The sequence below is a fragment of the Halichoerus grypus genome, chromosome 6 (genome assembly GCF_964656455.1).
Source record: "Halichoerus grypus chromosome 6, mHalGry1.hap1.1, whole genome shotgun sequence".
NCBI lineage: Eukaryota > Metazoa > Chordata > Mammalia > Carnivora > Phocidae > Halichoerus > Halichoerus grypus.
In genome coordinates, this window is record NC_135717.1 from 6,141,997 (window position 1) to 6,162,582 (window position 20,586).

Consider the following 20,586-nt stretch of genomic DNA (forward strand, 5'->3'; position numbering starts at 1 on the left):
TCATAGATCCTAATTTTAATTATAAGAAATCAGTGTTTTGGGTATCTGAGTGGCTCAGATGGTTAAGCGGCTGCCTTCGGCTCAGGTCATGATCCCAGGGTCCTGGGATTGAGTACCACATTAGACTTCCTGCTCACCAGGGAGTCTTGCTTCTCCCTCCTTCTCCTTCTGCCCCTCCCCCCCCCCCCCCCCGCTCGTGTGCACGCTCTCTCTCTCTCTCTCACAGTCTCTCTCTCAAATAAAATCTTAAAAAAAAAAAGAAAGAAATCAGTGTTTTGGGGTTTTTTTAATGGATGAACTAGAAAGAGTGAAAAATCAATATAAATTCAAAAGAAATTTATCATATATATGTATATTCTTAATGTTTCAAATTGGTCTGAGAGATTTCTCTTGAAAACAGAATTTTATTTTGTGATTCATATTGGCTTTATTGTAAAGGAAAGCTTTGATGTATTTAATGAGCAGAATCAAGTTTGGGGTTTTTTTGTTTGTTTTTTGTTTTTGTTTTTTTTTGGTGTTTGTTTTTTTTGGTAGATCGATTCCAACCTGGGTGCATGATAGCAGTAATGAGCATGTTTGAGCTATTTTCAGTGTTTCAGAAATTCTAACAGAAAGTAAATATTTGTTGCTAATAATGTTGGATAGGTAAACTAAAATGTCAAATATTTTTACTATGGGCTAAAATTTTATCAGCAAAGTATGATAACATTGTTTAATTCTTACTGATTAGAATCTTTACTTAATAGTTTTATATGTCTCTAAATAAAATGAATTTTTATTTTTTTTAAGGTTTTATTTATTTGAGAGAGAGAGATATCATGAGCAGGGGGGAGAGATAGAGGGAGAGGCAGACTCCTCACTGAGCAGGGAGCCTGATGTGAGACTCGATCCCAGGACTCTGGGATCATGACCCGAGCCGAAGGCCGACCCTTAACCAACTTAGCTACCCAGGCACCCTAAAATGAATTTTTAAATTGAGTTTTTCTACAAAACATTTTAAAATATGGGATCCAAGTAGAGGTAAAAATAATAAGAGGAATTTTTCAGGGGTAAATCTTGGGAACCATGTTTTTAAAACAGATTTCTTACTCCTTCCTTGAAACTATTTTTAAAATGCTGACTGTTGGCATGCCTTGCTGGCTCATTTTGGTGGAGCATGCAACTCTTGACTTTGGGGTTGTGAGTTCAATGTTGGGTGTAGAGATTACTTAAATAAATAAAATCTAAAAACAAAACAAAACAGGGACGTCTGGGTGGCTCAGTCGGTTAAGCCTCTGCCTTCGGCTCAGGTCATGATTCCCTGGTCCTGGGATTGAGTCCTGCATCCGGCTCCTTGCTCAGCAGGGAGCCTGCTTCTCCCTCTGCCTGCCACTCCCCGTTTCTGCGCGCCTGCCCTCTCTCTGACAAATAAATAAAATCTTTGAAGAAGAAAAAAAAAAACCAACTGTAACATATCTCTTTTTTGATGACAATTTCAAGTTTAGGTGTTAACTCTTGACTTTTTTCCTCCAGAGATTGCTCTTAGCCCCAATAATCACGAAGTCCACATCTATAAGAAGAACGGGAGCCAGTGGGTGAAAGCTCATGAACTCAAGGAGCACAACGGACACATTACAGGTAAAGGAAGATGATACTTGCAAATTGAGCACTCTTCCATTAAATAAAGAGCCTGATAAAGTAAGTCTGCCGTAATATTTAAAGTCATGCAGCATTTACTGAGTTTTCTTTAGAAAACTTGAGAAAATAATCATCATAGTGATCTCAGTTTTTAAGTGCTTCTTTTAGCCCAGCTGGTTCACAGCACTCCACTAGTGTATGGAAAACACTGATCCTACTCTGAGGAGTGAAGAGCTTAGATGAGGTGACAAGATGAGAATGTGAAAATTAGACTCTAGTGTGTCAGCTTTGGGAAAACATAAGCCAGACTGTGTTCCCAAGTGAGGGGACACAGTGTCTTCCAAACGCTTTCTGTATGTTGTTTGTGGGGCGAGGAAGACATGAAAAGGACAAAGAGTAACGTGACAAACACCCACATTGCCACCACCTAGAATTAACAACTGTGCCAGGGTACTGAGAAAACAGAGCTTTATTTTTTTTATTTTTTATTTTTTTAAGATTTTTAAATTTTTATTTATTTGACAGAGAGACAGCGAGAGAGGGAACACAAGCAGCGGGGGAGGGAGAGGGAGAAGCAGGCTTCCTGCGGTGCAAGGAGCCCGATGTGAGGCTGGATCGCAGGACCCTGGGATCGTGACCCGAGCTAAAGGCAGACGCTTAACGACTGAGCCACCCAGGCACCCCAAAAACAGAACTTTAATAATAAGGAGTATTATTCAAGGTAACAGTATAGTCCCTTCCCACCGCCAGTCCTATTCCCATCCCCCAGAAGCAGTCTGTAATTTGGTATGACATTGTCCCAGTTCATTTTTAATACTTGTACGTGGGGCACCTGGGTGGCTCAGTCGTTAAGCGTCTGCCTTCGGCTCGGGTCATGATCCCGGGGTCCTGGGATCGAGCCCCGCATCGGGCTCCCTGCTCCACCGGGAGCCTGCTTCTCCCTCTCCCACTCCCCCTGCTTGTGTTCCCTCTCTCGCTGTGTCTCTGTCAAATAAATAAAAAAAATACTACTACTACTACTACTACTTGTATGCACACGTATACATATTCGTAAGCAGTCTTCAGTACTCGGGGCTGGTATGTTTAAGCGCTACATAAATGGCGTCATGTTGTGCATCTCCAGCTTGCTTTTGTATTTCACGTTGTTCCTGAGTTCTGTGTTGATCAGGTTTATTCCTTTTAACCACTGTTTAACAATTCATACCTTGTTTATTTACTCTTCTCTCCACTGAAGGATGTTTAGGTTGTTTGCAGTTTTTCCTGATAGTGAAGTGCTAAATCGATCATCCCTGTGCAGGTCTCTTTGTACGTGCGTGAATGTTTGTTTATGGCAGACTTGTACTGCTGGGGTGTGCACATGCTCAGCTTTGCTAGGCATGGTCATACTGCCTTCATCCTGGCCCCCTGGTATGGGAGTGCTTATCTTTCCCCATCCCACACATACTTGGTACGATCAGAGGGTCTGATGAGTGAAAGGTTGTGTCTCTGGAAATTGCATTTTCCTGATTAATAAAAAGGTTGAGCATATTTTCTGATGTTTATTAGCCATGCTGGATTTCTTTCTCAGACTTTACTGTTCATTACTCCTGATCATTTTTCCATTGAGTTTTTATCCTTTTCTTGTTGATTCATGGAAGACAGGATCTTAAAGCATTGGCTCTGAGGCAGTTTCCTGAGTGTACATTAGCTTTCATCTTTGACAAAAACTCTCGATGAATAGATGGATAAAGGCGGCAAGCAGAGTAGTGCTGAGTTTCATTAAGCAGGTATCAAATAAGGGAGGAGGAGGAGTAAGATAAAAATGGAGAATTTCTCTAATGGTTTTCAGAATTCAGTGAACCAAATCCTGATACCAGATTTCAAGAGAATGAATTGCTTTTTTGTGAGGTGGTATCTGGCTATTTTTAAAAGAACATATTCACTTACTGCTGTGTTCAGAAAGAATTCTTGTTCCTTGATCCTTACTACTATAATTTTTTCTTTATCCATTTTCTGGCAGAGTTGGTTCAGCCTCTTGCTTTGAACAGTTTGGTCAAGCACGTCAGAACTTATTTTCCATAACTTTTCTTTTTATTTTTTTTTAAGATTTTTTTTATTTGACAGAGAGAGACACAGCGAGAGAGGGAACACAAGCAAGGGGAGTGGGAGAGGGAGAAGCAGGCTTCCCTCTGAGCAGGGAGCCCCATGTGGGGCTCGATCCCAGGACTCTGGGATCATGACCTGAGCCGAAGGCAGACGCTTAATGACTGAGCCACCCAGGCGCCCCTCTCCATAACTTTTCAATTACAATTTTTCACTGCAGTCTTGGATTGTCCCTCTCTTCACAATGACATTTGCTCTTAAGTGGGCAGCAAAGTGACTGATAATGAATTTTTTTTTTAATTGTGACCCTGAAATTGCCTCTAGTCCTCCAACATACTGATTAGCTTAAAGATATCCTTCCCCCCAACCAGAGAAAAACAGCATGTTTTGACCTTCTGCCCCCTTTCCATTGTACTCCCCAGCAAAAACTCATGACCATCCCTTCTTGTTTTTGCTAATGATTTGTATGTGATGCTAGTGAGCATCAGGAGCCAACTGACCATATTACTGAGCTAGCACAAAAGACATAATTTATAATTTCTATTTTTGTTGCTATTGCTTTCCCATGACCTTATTTCTATTAGGTTTGGCCCATTTTCTTTACATTCCTTTGCCAGTGGCCTTGTGGCCTAAAAATAAGAACATTCATACTTTAAATTGGAATTTTAGCATTAGGAAATACTTCTAAGTGAGAAAGGGCTAAGGTGAAAGACCAAAGAAATAGCCAAAAAAGTGAAATAGTTATGTTGTTCTTCTCATCTGCTTCTCTTTTGAAATCCTTTGAACTTGGGCCTGTTTTCATCCAAAGGTTTAAATGACATTTTTTTTTAGATCTGAAAAAACTTTTGTTGGAAAAATCTAAATATAACTCTGTGGCAAGAGACCAAGGATCATACATATTTTCTCATAAAGATAGTAACTACAGAAAAAAAAGAAATCTTCTGAAGTTTTCTAGAAGAAAAGACCAGTCATTACTACAGAGAAAAAGAGTATGGTTAACATCAAAGAGAAATCAGAGTCCTGGTGTTTATTTCTGTGAGTTTCTTTTTTTGTGTTAAAAGTGATCACTCTGTTTAAAAGAAAAATTTACTATGGACAGTTTTAAACAGATAACATAAAAAAGGAAGAATAATGTAGTGAGCCCCTGTATACCCATCATCACCCAGATTCAGCAGTTACCACCTCACAGCCAACCTTGTTTTCAACTCATTTCCTCCTTGTATAGTTTGGAAGTACATGCCAGACACTGTATCATTTCATATTTCAGTTTGTGTCTCTAAAAGAGAAGGATTCTTCTTTTCAATAATAACTGATAGAGTAATTTTAATGGGGACCTTAATAAGGTGCACACATGGTTGTGATTAGTTGATATATCTCTTAAGTCTTTTATCTATAGGTTCCCTTTCTTCTCTTTAACTTTGTAATTTATTTGTGAAGAAAACTGAGAAATCAGGTTGTTTGTCTTGTAGTGTTTTCTAGAACCTGGATTTTACTGATTGCAAGCCCGTGGTATTTTACATATTTTTCTGTCCTCATATTTCTTGTAAATTGCTAGTTGAAGGTAGGGAGTTAGGAAGTTCTTTCGTCAAGGATGCACATGGTGTCTAGTCATTGTTCTATGATGCTAGCAACTCTCAATGATCAGTGGCCATATCCATTCATTTAGTAGTGGCCGCAGCGTGGTGGTATTCTAAATCTGTCATTTCCTTTCTGTTAGTTGGTTACATTTATAAGAGACACTTCCCTTCATCTACTGTTTGGCTACCTGGATGTATAGTTAGTATGGAAAAAACAGGGTAGATGCTTGAGTCTCTTCCTTTGCCATTAAAGTCCGGGCATGGCTTATCTGGGACCCCTGCCTAGGGTCTCGAAAGTTGTAATCAAGGTGTCAGCCAGGGACGAGTTCTCATCAGAGGCTTGACCAGGGAAGAATCCACTTCCAAACTCCTTCAAGTTGTTGGGAGTAGAATTTCCTAGCAGCTGTAAGATTCATGTAATGTAATCTTGTCCACTAATCATGTGCATCTAATCACCTTTCCACCATTCCATTGATTAGAAGCAAGTCACAGGTCCTGCCCACACCTATAGGGAGGGGACTTCCCTAGGGTCTGCCCACCACAATAGTTTCAAAGACTTCTTATTTTCAAGAAGCTTGTAATCAAGTTAAGAAAACAAGACATTCATAAAAATGACAATATTTTGCATCACACTTTGGGGAACTTATCATAGAGAGATCATTTTAACCAGAACAAAAAGGTATGTTCCTGAATGTTTATTCCAATGTTATCTATTTTAATAAATGATTGGAGACTAACAAAGCATTCAATAATGGGATGTTTTGGGACATTATTATGATAAGATCAATGTTCTGAAATAATGCATAACCAGTACTAATTTATAAAAAGGAGAAGAAAATGTTTGCCATAGTATTAATATCATTTTGGGGGAGAAATGTGTATGGACATAAGAATGGGGGCAGGGCTTTGTCTACTTCCTACATGTCCCTTTGTGGTGTTTGTTTCTTGCAGGTTTTGCTTTTGTAGTTAAAAATAAAACTTAAAATCTGGGGTACCTGGGTGGTTCAGTCAGTTAAGCATCTGCCTTTGGCTCTGGTCATGATCCCAGGGTCCTGGGATCAAGCCCCAAGTTGGTCTCCCTGCTCGGCGGGGAGCCTGCTTCTCCCTCTCCCTCTGCCTGCCGCTCTGCCTGTTTGTGCTCTCTCTGTCTCTGTCGAATAAATAAATAAAATCTTTTTAAAATAATAAATAAATAAAACCTAAAATCTAATAAAGAGGGCTGCAAAACTATCCTATAATGAATGGACTTGCAGTCAAAATACACATCACTTAGAATGCACTCCCCCATATCTTTTTCCCCCTCAGTGGTGCAAATAATTGAGCAGACTATTCCTGTAGGTGAAAGAATGAATGAACTCTTCATACAACTAAAGTCACTGTGAGTTATGACCAATGGAAACTTTGATTTATATTCATTTTGCTTTTTTCCTTATGTTAAGAATGATAATGATTAATTTTTAGGGAGATACCTATCATAAGAATTTATTAGTTGGGACACCTGTGTGGCTTAGTCAGTTAAGTGTCCGACTCTTGATCTCAGCTCAGGTCTTGACCTCAGGGTTTGAGTTCAAGCCCCATGTTGGGCTCCATGTTGGGCGTGGAGCCTACTTAAAAAAAAAAAAGAATTTATTAGTAACATTTCTATATGTTCAATGTGGAATTATATTTGTAGGAAATATATAACTAAAAAATGATTGAGCCATAGCAGATTTTACTCTTGGTATGTAACAAACTGATATTGATCCTTCACGGAGCCATCAAATAAGTAAAAGTCTGGCCAAATATGAAAAATAATCCATACATATTTAGATTTCTTCCTAGTTTAGATGCAAAGATACTCAGGGTCCCTTTCTAGAACCTGTAGCATATAGAAAAGGTATTTAGATTAGTTTAAATGACAGTGACCCTCAGAAGAATATATAATGAGTCACAATTTGTATTTTGCCTCCGTTTACTAAAGATTTTTTTTTTAATTTAATTGACAGAGAGAGAGAGGGAACACAAGCAGGGGGAGTGGGAGAGGGAGAAGCAGGCTTCCCGCTGAGCAGAGAGCCCGATGCGGGGCTCGATCCCAGGACCCTGGGATCATGACCTGAGCCGAAGGCAGTCGCCCAACCAACTGAGCCACCCAGGCACCCACTACTGAAGATTATTTTAATTTACCCTGATGTTTTATTTAGATGTGACGTAGCAGATTTTCAGTTGATATCATGGAGTGAGGTCTGTTAATGAATGAATAAAGGTACTTTTAAACCCCCCAAAATCTAATAAGGAGAAAAGAAAAAGGTCTTTACACCAGATCACTTTAGAAACCTGTGAATGGGTGGTAGAATGCCCCTGTTTAATTTTGTAACCTCCACAATCATAAAACAGCTCTATTCTGCCTGGCCTCGTGGAGGATCCCGAGTTACAGAACTTTGCAGAGAAACCTTGCCTTTGCGTGTGAGGTGATGATCAGGACCATAGATGAGGGGAAGGATGGGGCTGGGGAGGAAGATACCAAGCCCACTTCTAGCCCTGCCATGGCAGTGCCCACCTGGCTGACATCTCTTGTCATTGGCCAGGCAAAGCAGATGACACCACATCTCACTTGCAGGTATCGACTGGGCTCCCAAGAGTGACCGCATCGTCACCTGTGGGGCAGACCGCAATGCCTATGTCTGGAGTCAGAAAGATGGTGTCTGGAAGCCAACCCTGGTGATCCTGAGAATTAATCGTGCAGCGACTTTCGTCAAGTGGTCCCCGCTAGAGAACAAATTTGCTGTGGGAAGTGGAGCACGACTCATTTCTGTTTGTTACTTTGAGTCTGAAAATGACTGGTGAGCAATATCTGAGTGTTTCTTATTTCTCTGTGGAATTATACATTTGGACCACTGTTCCTGGTGACTTCTTGAAGCACTGGGTGAAGGCTTAACTATAACTTCAGTGTTTCCTCATCTAGAGATTTTTTTTCCTCTGAAGATCTCTGTTCCCTCTGAGCAGTTTTCCTTCTTATGTGCACGTTGAGTCAAATCTCACATCTTTCTCATGTTGGTGCAGACCTGTGGCCCCGTGTTCTGATTTCCTAACTGGTAGGTTCTATAAGATGCTACTATTCTGCTCATTCTGTGCTGTCCAAGTTGTTTTCTTACTCTGACAGGTAACTCATAAACTTGAGAGATTCCCATGCATGACCTGAGAAGTAATTTTTTTCCTCACAACTCTGTCTACTTAAAATAAGATTCCTGCAGATAACAATGTACTCCTTTAAAATTTATTGGCTAACCAAATCTGTCTTAGTATAATATTTTATTCACTTAAACTGCTGGGAGTAAAACCTGACTGGGATCTTGGCACTATCATCAGCCTTTTGTACCTTCTGCATAAATCTCTTACAGCTGAGCCACTCAGAATGCAGAGACTGATTTTATGGCTAAGTAACTTATTGTAACTAACCCTTCTCGCTTACTTTGATAAGAAAATGACTCTGCTCTAGGTGGCACACATTCCCAAAGGGTGGTAAATAGCCTTCAACATGGAATTGTCATTCAGTAAGAATCTGGCAGTGTTTGTATTTATCCTAAAAATAGCAGAGTACACATTACTCTTTGTGTCACTGTTACTGGTTGCTTTCTGCTGAAACAGTGGAAGGAACGGATTATATTATGTTTTGTGAAATTTAGTGAAATCTCACAAATTCTGATTCTTTGGAAAGAAAGTCTGAATTTGCAACAAGATTAAATTATGAATTTAAGACCTGCAGTTTTCTTTCAAGTATGTGTAAAAATAAGCCTAACAAAACGTTGCCTGCCAGAAATCATTTTAGGAGACTCACTGTAATGAACAGATAAAAACTTTCCTTCCTAGGTAACGCTCAACCTCAGAGATTGTTCACATTTTTATTCATTGAAAAATAGTCTCAAATATAGGTAAATTGGGCTGTTCTATAGTACAGGGTTGTCATTTGAACAAGCTGTGTGTTCAGGGGAGTTTCTCAGCTATAGAACAACATTTCACTGGAGTGATGTGAATACAACAATCTCTAAAAGCCTATAACTGCATTACAAGCAAGTCAGAACACTGTCTATTTTTCAGAAGGAAATTTTTTAGATAGGTTCCTAAGAGAAAGATTCTGTGGAAAAGTAATTTGGCATTCAAGGATGGGCATTCGGCTCGATATTAAGTCTCTCGGCTCTTAAACAGCAGAACATGATTGGTTTTTAAGCAGCAGTTTAGAGGCAGAAATTGAATTAGTGAAGCCAGAATAATGACTGGTCTCAGACATAAATAAACTTTTCGAGTGGAGGAGAATTAGTTAGAACCTCCAACAAGAGGTTGCTATTTTCTTGGTTGTGATTTCTCTGAAAAAAAAAATAATAATAATAATTTGCAGCTTCACAGAGACGTAGAAAGGAAATTGAACTATTTTACAAGCCAAACTTAACCCAAAATGAAATAATAGATTACTATTTGTCATAAAAATTTAAGTAATTTCAAACCCCACCTTTTATTTTAAAGGTTAAAGTCACATGTAATCTGAAACTCCATGACCAGTATCCAGAGTTAATCTATAAATACAGTTACTCACAGGGATCCCCTGGTTGCCAGGAAGATTCAGTGGTAAGAACGTCAAAGCCTAAAAGAACAGAAAGGACTATTATGGCTCTTCTTCCTCTCTCCGTTCCTCTCTGTGGCAGAGGAGCAGGTCGCCGCATGGGTATCACCTGACACACCTTTGTTAGGCCCTTTGGGAACTGTTGCTCGATGTGTGGATAAACTGAAATGGATTTTCTCCTTTTGTAGGTGGGTAAGCAAGCACATTAAAAAGCCAATTCGCTCCACGGTCCTCAGCTTGGATTGGCATCCCAACAATGTTTTGCTGGCAGCAGGATCATGTGATTTCAAATGCAGGTGGGAACAAATAAGAACTGGTAGACAGAATTGATCTGTTCCTTGTTCATCTTTCAAGTATTTCTCAGGTTAACCTTTTCTTTGCAAGGTACAATGCTAGGTACCATGAGGGACTCAGAAGTAGAAGGAGCTTGTGATCTAGGAAAGCAAGCACAGAAGTCACGGAGGGGGAAAGAAGTAGACTTGGGAGGTGCAGGAGGAGGGAGCTGCGTGGGTGGGGCCGGGGACGTTTTCCTTGGGCAGAACATCATGTTTGGAGCAGAGGTATAGTGGCCCTCAGACTGCGGTATTATTTCTCATTTCGTAACCCAGGCAGGGACTCGGCAAATTCCAGGCTGAAGCTAAGATGAACAAAACATAGCTAAACAGTGCTCTGCTGAGCTATTAACTGTGTTCTTCCTTTTCAGTTCAAGCTTTTTATTTGTTGTTAGCGTGAGGCCAGAAGAAACACAGCCACTTTGCTAAGAGCTTTAAGGATCATACAGTGTAATTGCTTTTTACAGTTATTCTTTACCAAGAAGGCTTTTTTTCCCTTAGCCCAAAGGAAAGCAAATAAATGTTACTTCACATTGACAATATGGTGGATTGGGAGATGGTATGCATGTTTCTTTAGTAGGCTATTTGGAGAATTTACAGAAAACCTGGCTAGTAATTTATATCCAAGAATATCCAATGGTTTGGTTTTGGTTTTTGTTTTTTTAAGATGTGTGTGGGAATTTATGGAATGGGGATATAGCAGCATCAAGGCACTCTTTGGAAAAAGACTGGTTCTTCTACTTAAGAACCAATGTAATTCTCTAGGAGAATTCAGGCGTTTTGTTGTCTGATGTGTTACCCAGAGTCATTCTAGCTCCCTTGAAGGATGGAACTGAATGATCCATACCACCTGAATTCTCAGGTTATGTCTAAAAGAATCTGGTTATGAAAATAGGTTGCCAATTTTTTTGATAATACTAATTTCCAGAAACAAACTTAGCTTTGAATTGTGGTCCTGTGGGTAAGAGTCTGTTTAGTTCACACTCTCCAGTTGGCGACTGAGAGACCACCCGTTCTGGCGCAGCCTCTGATGACTAGAGCAGTTGCTGACTTAAGGCCCAGCGATTCTCAGACTCATAAATATGGAGGACAAACTGATGTGCCAGAAAGAAGGAGGGTGAGGGGATGGGCAAAATGGGTGAAGGGGAGTGGGAGCTAAGGCTTCCAGTTACGGAGTGAGTCTCGAGGATGACAGGGAACATAGGGACACTGCAAGAGCGTCGTACGGTGACAGATGGTAGCTACACTTGCAGTGAGCGTGGCGTAAGGTATAGAGAAGTTGAATCACTATGAAACTAATGTAATACTGTGTGTCAGCTGTATTCAAATAAAAAAAAAGTGAAGTCCAGCAATTCCAAGGTCATGTTCTCTAACTCAGAGATAACTCGCTGTGCCCTTCACCTCTCCAGAGGTGCTCTGCCTCTTCCAGAGCTGCTGCTGTCCTTGTCATTTCAGGGCAAGTATCTCAGATCATGTTAGGGAGTCTTTAGGTCCAGAGGTTCTTGAAGAGAAGCTCTACAAAGTAGAAATAGTGTTGGAGGGGGTGGATTCCCAGCTGCTCTTTCTCCCTCCCTTTTCCTGACTCAGCATCCAAACCTCCTCACACACAGCTTCCTGGAATTCAAGAGGGAGAGACTGCTGACAGCCGACTGTAAAGGAGACCCTCCTTCACCCCAGACGATAACCTGTCACAAAGACTGGACAGGGAGCCCTGATAGCATGATGGCCTGAGGGAGAGCCTGCCCACTCCCTCACTGGCCTCCCTTGGCTTCCTCTTTGGATGTCCCTTTCTTTAAATGGGTTAATGCCATTGATTTATTATAGCATGGCACATAGTTTCCTCTCCTACCATTTGGCTGTGTGGGCTTCCTGGAATACTGTGTTGAAAATGATAGTGAAGTAGACAGGAAAGAATGCTGTGCTCACTTAGCAAGGTCAGCCATGTGCAAGGGGGGAGGGGCGGGGCAGCATGATCCTCCCCCAGAACGTGCACTCTGGGAGGGAAGGGCTTTTGTGTTCATTGCTTCTAGAAGTGCACCCCTAGAGCAGGGCCAGACACATCGTAGGTCTCCGTGTATACCCTTGGATTGAGTGCGTTTTGCCAGACTCATACGGGCCTGTAGGCAGCCCGCAGAACCAAGCCTTAAGAGATTCGTGGCTGTGACTTTGTCATGTTTCGCTTTTCAAGGCTCAGTCTCTTTGCATTCTGAGACCCCTTACAGCAGCTACCCGTGGCCTGTTTCTGTATACACATATTTTCATTTACTTTTTCCTTCTTTCCTGCCCCTTAAACTGCAGAGTGTTTTCTGCCTACATTAAAGAAGTGGATGAAAAGCCGGCCAGTACGCCCTGGGGCAGCAAGATGCCGTTTGGTCAGCTGATGTCGGAGTTTGGTGGCACCGGCACTGGTGGCTGGGTCCATGGGGTCAGCTTCTCTGCCAGCGGGAGCCGCCTGGCCTGGGTCAGCCACGACAGCACCGTGTCCGTTGCTGATGCCTCAAAAAGTGTGCAGTGAGTGTTTGCCTTTTGCTTGGAGTGAGGGAGTGGTTTGGGACCTCTCACCAGCTGGGCTAAGGCTGTTCTTCCCTGGGGGGAAGTTCAGGATGTGAGCATAAAAATCTGACCCAGAACCGCAAGGCTGCCTTTAAAGTCACAGACACACGTTTAGATTGTCCATTTGGGGAAATTTTAAAGAGTTAGGTCTCACTCCCAGAAACACTTCTTAATGGAGGTAGTGATGGTGATTCCTTTGAAGGACCCTCCTGGTTTGCTGCTGCTAAGAGTTCCTTCAGATAGCCAATTTAGTCTGTTCGTGTGACTTTCTCACAACAGGTACACGTCATCCAGCAGTCTTAAGTAGGAGATAAGGTTCTTACTCTGTGTAGGCAGTGAACAGTGACTCCATTAATTTGGAATTTCATTCAGTAATACTTAAAACCCTGATACCAGTTTCTCTGGAGTATGCCGGAAGAACTTGAATTGCAATGACTCATTTGTGAGGGAGGCACCTGCCCAGCCTTAGGGAGAGCACCAGGTATCTTGTCATACGTCAGAATTTATTTATTAAGATTTTAGTGCAAGCAAGCACAAGGGGAGGGGGAGGGGTAGAGGAGGGAGAAGCAGGCTCCCCATTGAGCAGGAAGCTGGACGTGGGGCTCCATCCCAGGACCCTGGGATTATGACCTGAGCCGAAGGCAGACGCTCAACCAACTGAGCCACCCAGGCGCCCCCCACATCAGAATTTATATCTGCTCATGATACGCTGGAGGAAGAGAGATGATGATTGGAATTCTTTCCCCTTATGAATCTTTGTTCTTCCTGGTGAATCCTTTTCCGTTGGCAGCTAAAGGTTACCCCCCCTAAAAGGTCTCCTAACTTGTCAACCTGTGTGCTGAGAACCGGTCACCTCAGGTGTCTCTGCCCCCCTCTGCTGCAGTGACAACGAAGTGACATTTCAGAGAGGATATTTTTTTACCAACTGGATTGAATTGGGTTTATTTTATTTACTTTTTTTAACACCATAATAAATGGTGTAGTCTTCCAGATTTCTGTACATGTATAGGCACTTACATATCTTTTCATTTTGAACACAAATGGGATTATGCTACACATTTTATACAGTAATTTGTTTTTTGTCATTTAGTTTTGATGTCATGGTTATTTGATTTGTGTACAGTTTATCGTAATGCGTAATAAGCTCTTAGCATATGCTTATTACAGTCCCCCGTTTGTCCTCATATTGATTTATGATTTGGCTTTTCTAGTCCTGCAAGTCCGATTATATCCTCTACCCTTCCCCTTCTCGAACATAAATATTTCATGTAGTAGGAGCCAAGTGTGCCACAGTAAGGCCTTAAGATGAAGTGTTAGGACTTCAGTCCAATTCCAGTGGGGTCTCCTGAGACAGTTTTCAAAATGCATCATCTTTTACATGAAGTTGATCCTAATTCATCAACCCCCGTGTTTGCCCACCATGTCTGTGTGACCTCTTGGCCAGGTCTCTGCAGACCTCTTGGCTGCAGCAGGTAACTACTAAGTATATGGGTACACACACACCTCCCCCAGCCCTTTTGTGTGCGAGCTCCTGGCTGGCCAAGACTTGTCCCCAGCTCCTCCCCCAGTGCCTGGCAGAGAAAAGAGAAGAGACTCTCCTAGATGTTTGTGCCCACCCTCTGGGAGCCCACGGTGACATGGGCAAGGAGAGGATGGAAGGACAGGGCATTTAGTCACAAGTGACAGTGACACACAGAGCGGTAGGTGGTCAGAGGAGAAGCCACTTCAGGCTGAAGAGGTCCAGGAAAGCTTCATGGAGGTGATCAGATGAGAGCTGAGCTTCAGAGACCAGGGTGGACTTTGGTGGACAAGCAAGAGACAGCATGTGGGTAAAGGGTGTGGGAGCAAAGGCAGAGATGGGAAAGAAGAAGGACTTGCTGGGGGCCAGTTTGTCATGAGTGGGGGGGCCTAAGAAGCAGGTGGGCCAGAGAGGGCCAGAGGCCTCTGTTTCTACAGGTGACCCCAGGGCTGCGTCATGCTTGGGATTCCTGAAAGTACAGGGGCTCCTTTGAAGCATAAGTGTTCATTTACGCTGCACAAGCCCCTGTGAAAATGGGTCCTTCTCATTTGCCGTGTCTGTAAAGAAGCTGCGCGGTCTCTACCATCTCAGTTTAACAGTTGTTCTTGTGTTCAGGGTCTCAACTCTGAAAACAGAGTTCCTGCCCCTCCTGAGTGTGTCGTTTGTCTCCGAGAACAGCGTTGTAGCCGCGGTGAGTAATGCTCTCCGTTCTCCCTCGTAGTACACTGTGTTTAATTCTCCGGAACAGGAGCAGCGTGCACTTTGTGACTTGCTGCCCTGGCACAGGCCAGAACAGCCTTTTAGAATAGCGAGCCTTGAAGACGAAGAGATGCCCGTGCTGTGCGCGTTCTGCGGAGGGGCCGGTGGGTGGGCAGCACACCCTCGGCGCCTGACTGAGCTCTTATTTCAGGGCCATGACTGCTGCCCAATGCTCTTCAACTACGATGACCGTGGCTGCTTGACCTTCGTCTCCAAACTAGACATTCCCAAACAGAGCATCCAGCGCAACATGTCTGCCATGGAGCGCTTCCGCAACATGGACAAGAGGGCCACGACTGAGGACCGCAACACAGCCCTGGAGACGCTGCACCAGAATAGCATCACGTACGTGCCCCCCAGCTACCTGGGGCCCCCGGGAAGCCACCTGTAGCCAGGGCCCTGACCATCGCTGGAGAAGTGTTGGGTGACGACGATGCCTTTCTTCCTCTCCTTGTTTCCTGACTGGGTCCCTTTGCAAGTTGCGTGTACTGTGTGCCCAGACATCCCTTCAGGAACAGGAGCAGAAGTCTGTAGCTTCCCAACTACGGGCTCTTATTTTCAGCTTGTGACAGAGTGGGCCGCCCCCACCTAGGCATTCTGTCCTTCGAGGTGCGGCTGGTACGCGGCATCCCCTGTGAGGAGCGCTGATCCTACGGCAGACGTGAGCTGTGCCTGTCAGGGCGGCCTCTTCCTGGGGCTTGCTTTCTCAAACCCTGATTGAGAACAAAAGGAGACCTCCCTGAACGTTATGGTCCTCTGGTAGTGAACACGTGACGGGAAGACTAGTTATACCCTGGTTGAAAAGGTAATTCTAGCTGTCATTTCAACCATGGATTTCAAGTGATGTATACCAGTAAGAAGATCACTTAATTAAAGAAATGGAATTCTTTGATGACCTCAGGCAAAACCAAGGAGTTTCTTGACTTCAGGTTTTCATCAGGCATATGTGAACTGTGTTTTAACCAGAAAGCTTGGTTTTTTCTAAATCTAGAGGAGAAATGTAGTCTGTTCTTGATATTGTCAGTGATTGTGGTCAGAGTTAGGTACCATAACATTTTCTCTTTTTGACTAGACCTTTTGTGTTGAGAGATTTGCATTGTGCTGATGATGGTGGGAACAAGAATGGAAACCTCTCGACTTTCTCTTTGGGAGAACTATTAAATGCAGGTTGTGCTTGTCATCATGTTCGGTGGAAAGGGCCGCTGGGTTTAAAATAGGCCGAAATGTCTGTGCTCTGCTGGACAGTCGTAGCTTGAAGGCACAGCAGGTCTTCCCTGTGCTTCTCGTTTGTCTTGAATGACTTTCAAAATTATTTCTTGTGGATTTCTCTGAAGCTTCTCTGCAGACCGTGTATCAGGAAGGTAACAGCTCTCATTGCGTTAAAAAAAGACCCTTGCAGATTGGCACGTTTGCTTTTATTTGCCGTTATTAAGTCCTCTTTGCCCTTAAGCAAAGGGTTGGCACACTTTCCCCGTAAGGGACCAGAGAGTAAATATTTTAGGCTGAGGAGGTAGCCAGTCTGTCACAGGTGCTGACATCTGGGATGGCCTGCAAGCAGCCAGTGGCAGTACGTATATATGTGCGCGTGGATGTGTTTCAGTAAAACTTCACGGACACTGAAATTTGAATGTCCTCATCACAGAATAATAGTCTTAATTTTTTTATAACTTTTTTTTTTGGTAACCATTTAAAGTCATTAAAGCGGGCGCCTGGGTGGCTCAGTTGGTTAAGCGACTGCCTTCGGCTCAGGTCATGATCCTGGAGTCCCGGGATCGAGTCCCGCATCGGGCTCCCTGCTCAGCAGGGAGTCTGCATCTCCTTCTAACCCTCCCCCCTCTCATGCTCTCTCTCTATCTCATTCTCTCTCTCAAATAAATAAATAAAATCTTTAAAAAAAAAAAAAGAATTTAAAAAAAATAAAAAATAAAAAAAATAAAGTCATTAAAGCTGTTCTTGGTTAACAGGCTACATGTGCCGTAGTTTTGCCATCTCCTTCCCTAGAGGGAATGTTCTAGACATTTCAGAGGAGAAAGAAAAATTATTGTCTAAGCTGTGGAATTGTTTCTTGAAAGTTTTTCGGATAATTAGGCTAAGACAAGTTGTTTCATTCATCTGTTCCTCTGCATTGCTTGGTTGGAATCTTGTGTGTGTGAGTGTTGCTCACATTTACAATGATTCATTTCAAATGCAGGGCAAGCTCTTGACTTGCAGGCCCTGCTTGTCTTGGAAGGCGATTTGGGAGTTTTTGTTTGGAGCCAGTTGGATTTCAGTCATGCTTCATCCTGCCTCTAGTTTTTGTTTTTAATTGTTTCCATTTTCGTCATTGCTGTGGTCCTGCCCACACTCTGCTCCCAGGCAGTCTGCGTGCTGCGTGGCCTGGCTTGTCCTGCCTCTTGACGTCACAGTAACAACTGCAGCTTCTTACCTTTCCAGTCTTGGCTTTTCTGGACATCCGGTAGTAAGATGCATTTGAATATTTTCTGTGTCCGATTGCTGCAGCCTAATGTTGATGGACAACCTAATATTTAGGAATTGGGAATTTGTTGCCTTCAAACGCCCTTAACGCTATTAGGAAGGTTGGGGCCCGCTCCCACCACATACTTGACAGTCTCTCGTTTTTGCTTTCTTTCAGTCAGGTGTCTATTTATGAGGTGGACAAGCAAGATTGTCGCAAATTTTGCACTACTGGCATCGATGGAGCTATGACAATTTGGGATTTCAAGGTATTTTCTACTTTTCAGAAGAAACATTTGCATTAAAACTCTTTCTGTGACAAGAATGTTTCTCGTTTCTTGGAACAAAATGTCAGATCCAGTGCACATCAGAAACAGAGAACATTAGCTTGTAGTTGTCTTTAAAACCTGAAAGTCTGGGCCCCTGGCTGGCTGAGTCGGCAGAGCATGCGACTGTTGATCTCGGGGTCGTGAGTTCAAGCCCCACGTTGGGTGTATAGCTTACTTAAAAAAAAATAATAATAATTAAAACCTGAAAGCCATGAGGAGAAAAGCAGACTTTGACAGTGAGATGGGATACACCGATCTAGATGTCCACTTGTCCGTGGAAGGAAACTTGAGTGGCATTTTTGTAGCAGGCCCTGTGTTGAGCCACCAGACTGTTCGACGATCTAGATCTATTTTCATGGTTTACACGAATCAGTCTAATAAACATTCACGAAATGCCTGTTGGGTGCCGGGCCTGGTACTGGGCCCCGAGGATATTGAGGTGAAAGAGCCCTCAAGTGGCTTGTCTGGTAGAGAGTGGCGGTGTTCCGTGGAGCTCCAGAAGAGAGGCCAGAGCCTCTGTTTCTACAGAGGAATGGGGGGGCGGGGAGATTGCCAGCACTGCAGGGAAGAGATTGGCCTGAGCTGCATCTCCAGATGCAGTGGGATTTCGGGTGCACGCGCAGGTGGGGGCGAGCCGTCTGAGTCACGAGAGCAGCAGATGCGGACCGGCCGAGCTCGGAGCACCGCCAGCGGTTTGGGCTGTGGTGTGGGTCCTTCCTAGTTCCACTAGGAAGCGGGCCACGGCGTGGTCAGGGAGAGGCGCTGGGCTTTGTGTGCAGATCGCTAGGACCTGCTCTGGAGCTGAATAGAGAAGCACCAGGCTGTGAGACGTGGACAGCCGTGGGCTCTGGGCAGAGGCTGTTGAGCCCGGCGAACAAGTGAGGAGGAGGTGACCGCCAGTGCTGGCAGGGGTGTGGCCCCAAGCTTCTGGACTGGGAGGAGATTTAGGAGGTCAAGTGGAGGGGCATCGTGAGGAGCAAATGCAGGGGGACTCTGCACACACTAGCTTGGGGATTGGGTGGATGGTGGGTGAGATAAGGAACCAGAGGGGAGCAGCAGGGGTAAGAGAGGAAGGCTGCCATGTGCAGCCCTGTGAATTTAATTTCTCCTGGTTGTTACCCCCAAAACAGGTAGATGTTTACAGAATTTTGCTCCTGCCCATGCATTTCCATGATGTTTGATTTTTTTCCCCCTCCTTGGGTGAAATACATAATATGGAAAAAAGCCTTCAGAATACTCCGGAGAAGCAAACTGTCTTCCTCTAAAAGTCCCCACCCCACCCTTTTTACCTTCCCGTGCTTTCCATCCTGGGCATTGCGGCCCCCATGAAATTAGCTCCCTGCGCAGTTACACTCTGCACTTTATTCTCTAATCCCTCGGGCCACAGCCTTTCCTCTCCTGTGTATGCTGTACGCTAGGAGGTCGCAGGGCAGTTTCCTGTGGTCCGTCCACCTTTGAGCACCTGCTGTGTGTTGTGCCCCAGGCCCGCCACTGTGTGGCCTGTGAAAACGGAGTGCCCGCCGTGAGGGCCTCTCGGGTGGGGCGAGAGGCACAGGACATGCACGCAGGCAGGCCTCACCAGTAAGTGCGGCTGGCCCAGATCCTGTGGCTTGGAACCATGGCGACAGGGGAGCGCAGGGCTTGGAAGGGCCAGCAGGGGGCCCAGGCCTGGGAGAGCGGGTGTCAGAGCTGGGCTAAGCCAGATTTGGGGGGTACGGGGCTTGCACATCAGGCGGCAGGGCGGAGGGGGCAGTCGTGTGGTGCAGGGGGGCTGGGGGAAGACGCCACGACGTCCTCAGTAACTCTCAGTGTTCTTCCTGCCATTTTCAAGACCTTAGAGTCTTCCATCCAGGGCCTCCGGATAATGTGAAGCTGAGTGAGCCTCCCAGATCCAGCATGACAAACGGACAGACTGACAGACTGACAGATGCGCTGACGCAGCCCCGCCGTGTGCATGGTGGTGAGGAGAGCCAGCCGCAGGGAGACGCTGAAGACACGTTTCGTGCAAATACCGTTTGTGTGTTTTTGTTTGAATATAACTGGTGACAGTGTTGGTTTTTTAAAAGCAGCCGTGATTTGGGTTTTTCTGTTTTTTGTTTTTGCTATTTCATTCCATTCTTGACCAAAGCTTCTCCTTAAGTAGTTTATTATGGAAAATTGTCACACTAACTTAAAGGAAAGGGTGGGAGACATGTCCATTGTCTGCTAAACAAATAAAAATACTGAATGTGTTTTTGGTTTTGTTTCCTTATGCCGTTTCCATTAGAAAAATAGGGACAAACGCTTCATTAGACTAGTTCGTTTTTAGGGTAAAATCTTGGATTCTGAAATCGAGCCACCCTTATCCCACCTCTGAGAAAAGCAGCATTTACGGATTGCTGTCTTCCAGCCTTGGAGAGCTGCACACGAGGCCGCAGAGACGCCCAGCTGCTGAGCCTGCTCTGAGGCGCCAGGGGGGCCGCTCTGTGCCCGGGGCAGGGGCAGCCCCCCCTCATAGCACGCTGCGGGGACGTGCTGCGGGGGAGGGTGCCGTGGGGACAGGAAAGGGACACGTTACCTTAACAGTTTCCGCTAGACATTACTGGGCCCAAACTGAGTTCTCATCATAATCAGACGGGAAGTTTGACGTTCCAATACTGAGAATCTTGAGAGGTGCAAATATAAATAATTAGCAAAGGAAGTAAATTCAGAGTAGCCTTGAGCACAGCCATATTCCTGCTCTCCCTGGCCCAGGAGAAGGGGAGCAGTTGAGGTCTGATGGGTTGAGGCC

At 44.3% G+C, this 20,586-nt stretch overlaps 1 protein-coding gene across 1 annotated transcript in view; it reads left to right on the forward strand.

Moving 5' to 3' along the window:
* Nucleotides 1-20,047, forward strand: part of ARPC1A (actin related protein 2/3 complex subunit 1A) — a 28,170-nt gene extending 8,123 nt beyond the window's left edge. The window contains exons 3-10 of the mRNA XM_036064886.2: nt 1,513-1,617; nt 7,873-8,095; nt 10,059-10,166; nt 12,501-12,713; nt 14,890-14,965; nt 15,185-15,378; nt 17,666-17,756; nt 19,648-20,047. Coding sequence (XP_035920779.1) covers nt 1,513-1,617; nt 7,873-8,095; nt 10,059-10,166; nt 12,501-12,713; nt 14,890-14,965; nt 15,185-15,378; nt 17,666-17,756; nt 19,648-19,686 — 1,049 coding nt within the window. The 3' untranslated portion in view covers nt 19,687-20,047. The remainder of the gene's footprint in view (nt 1-1,512; nt 1,618-7,872; nt 8,096-10,058; nt 10,167-12,500; nt 12,714-14,889; nt 14,966-15,184; nt 15,379-17,665; nt 17,757-19,647) is intronic.
* Nucleotides 20,048-20,586: the final 539 nt, after the last annotated feature.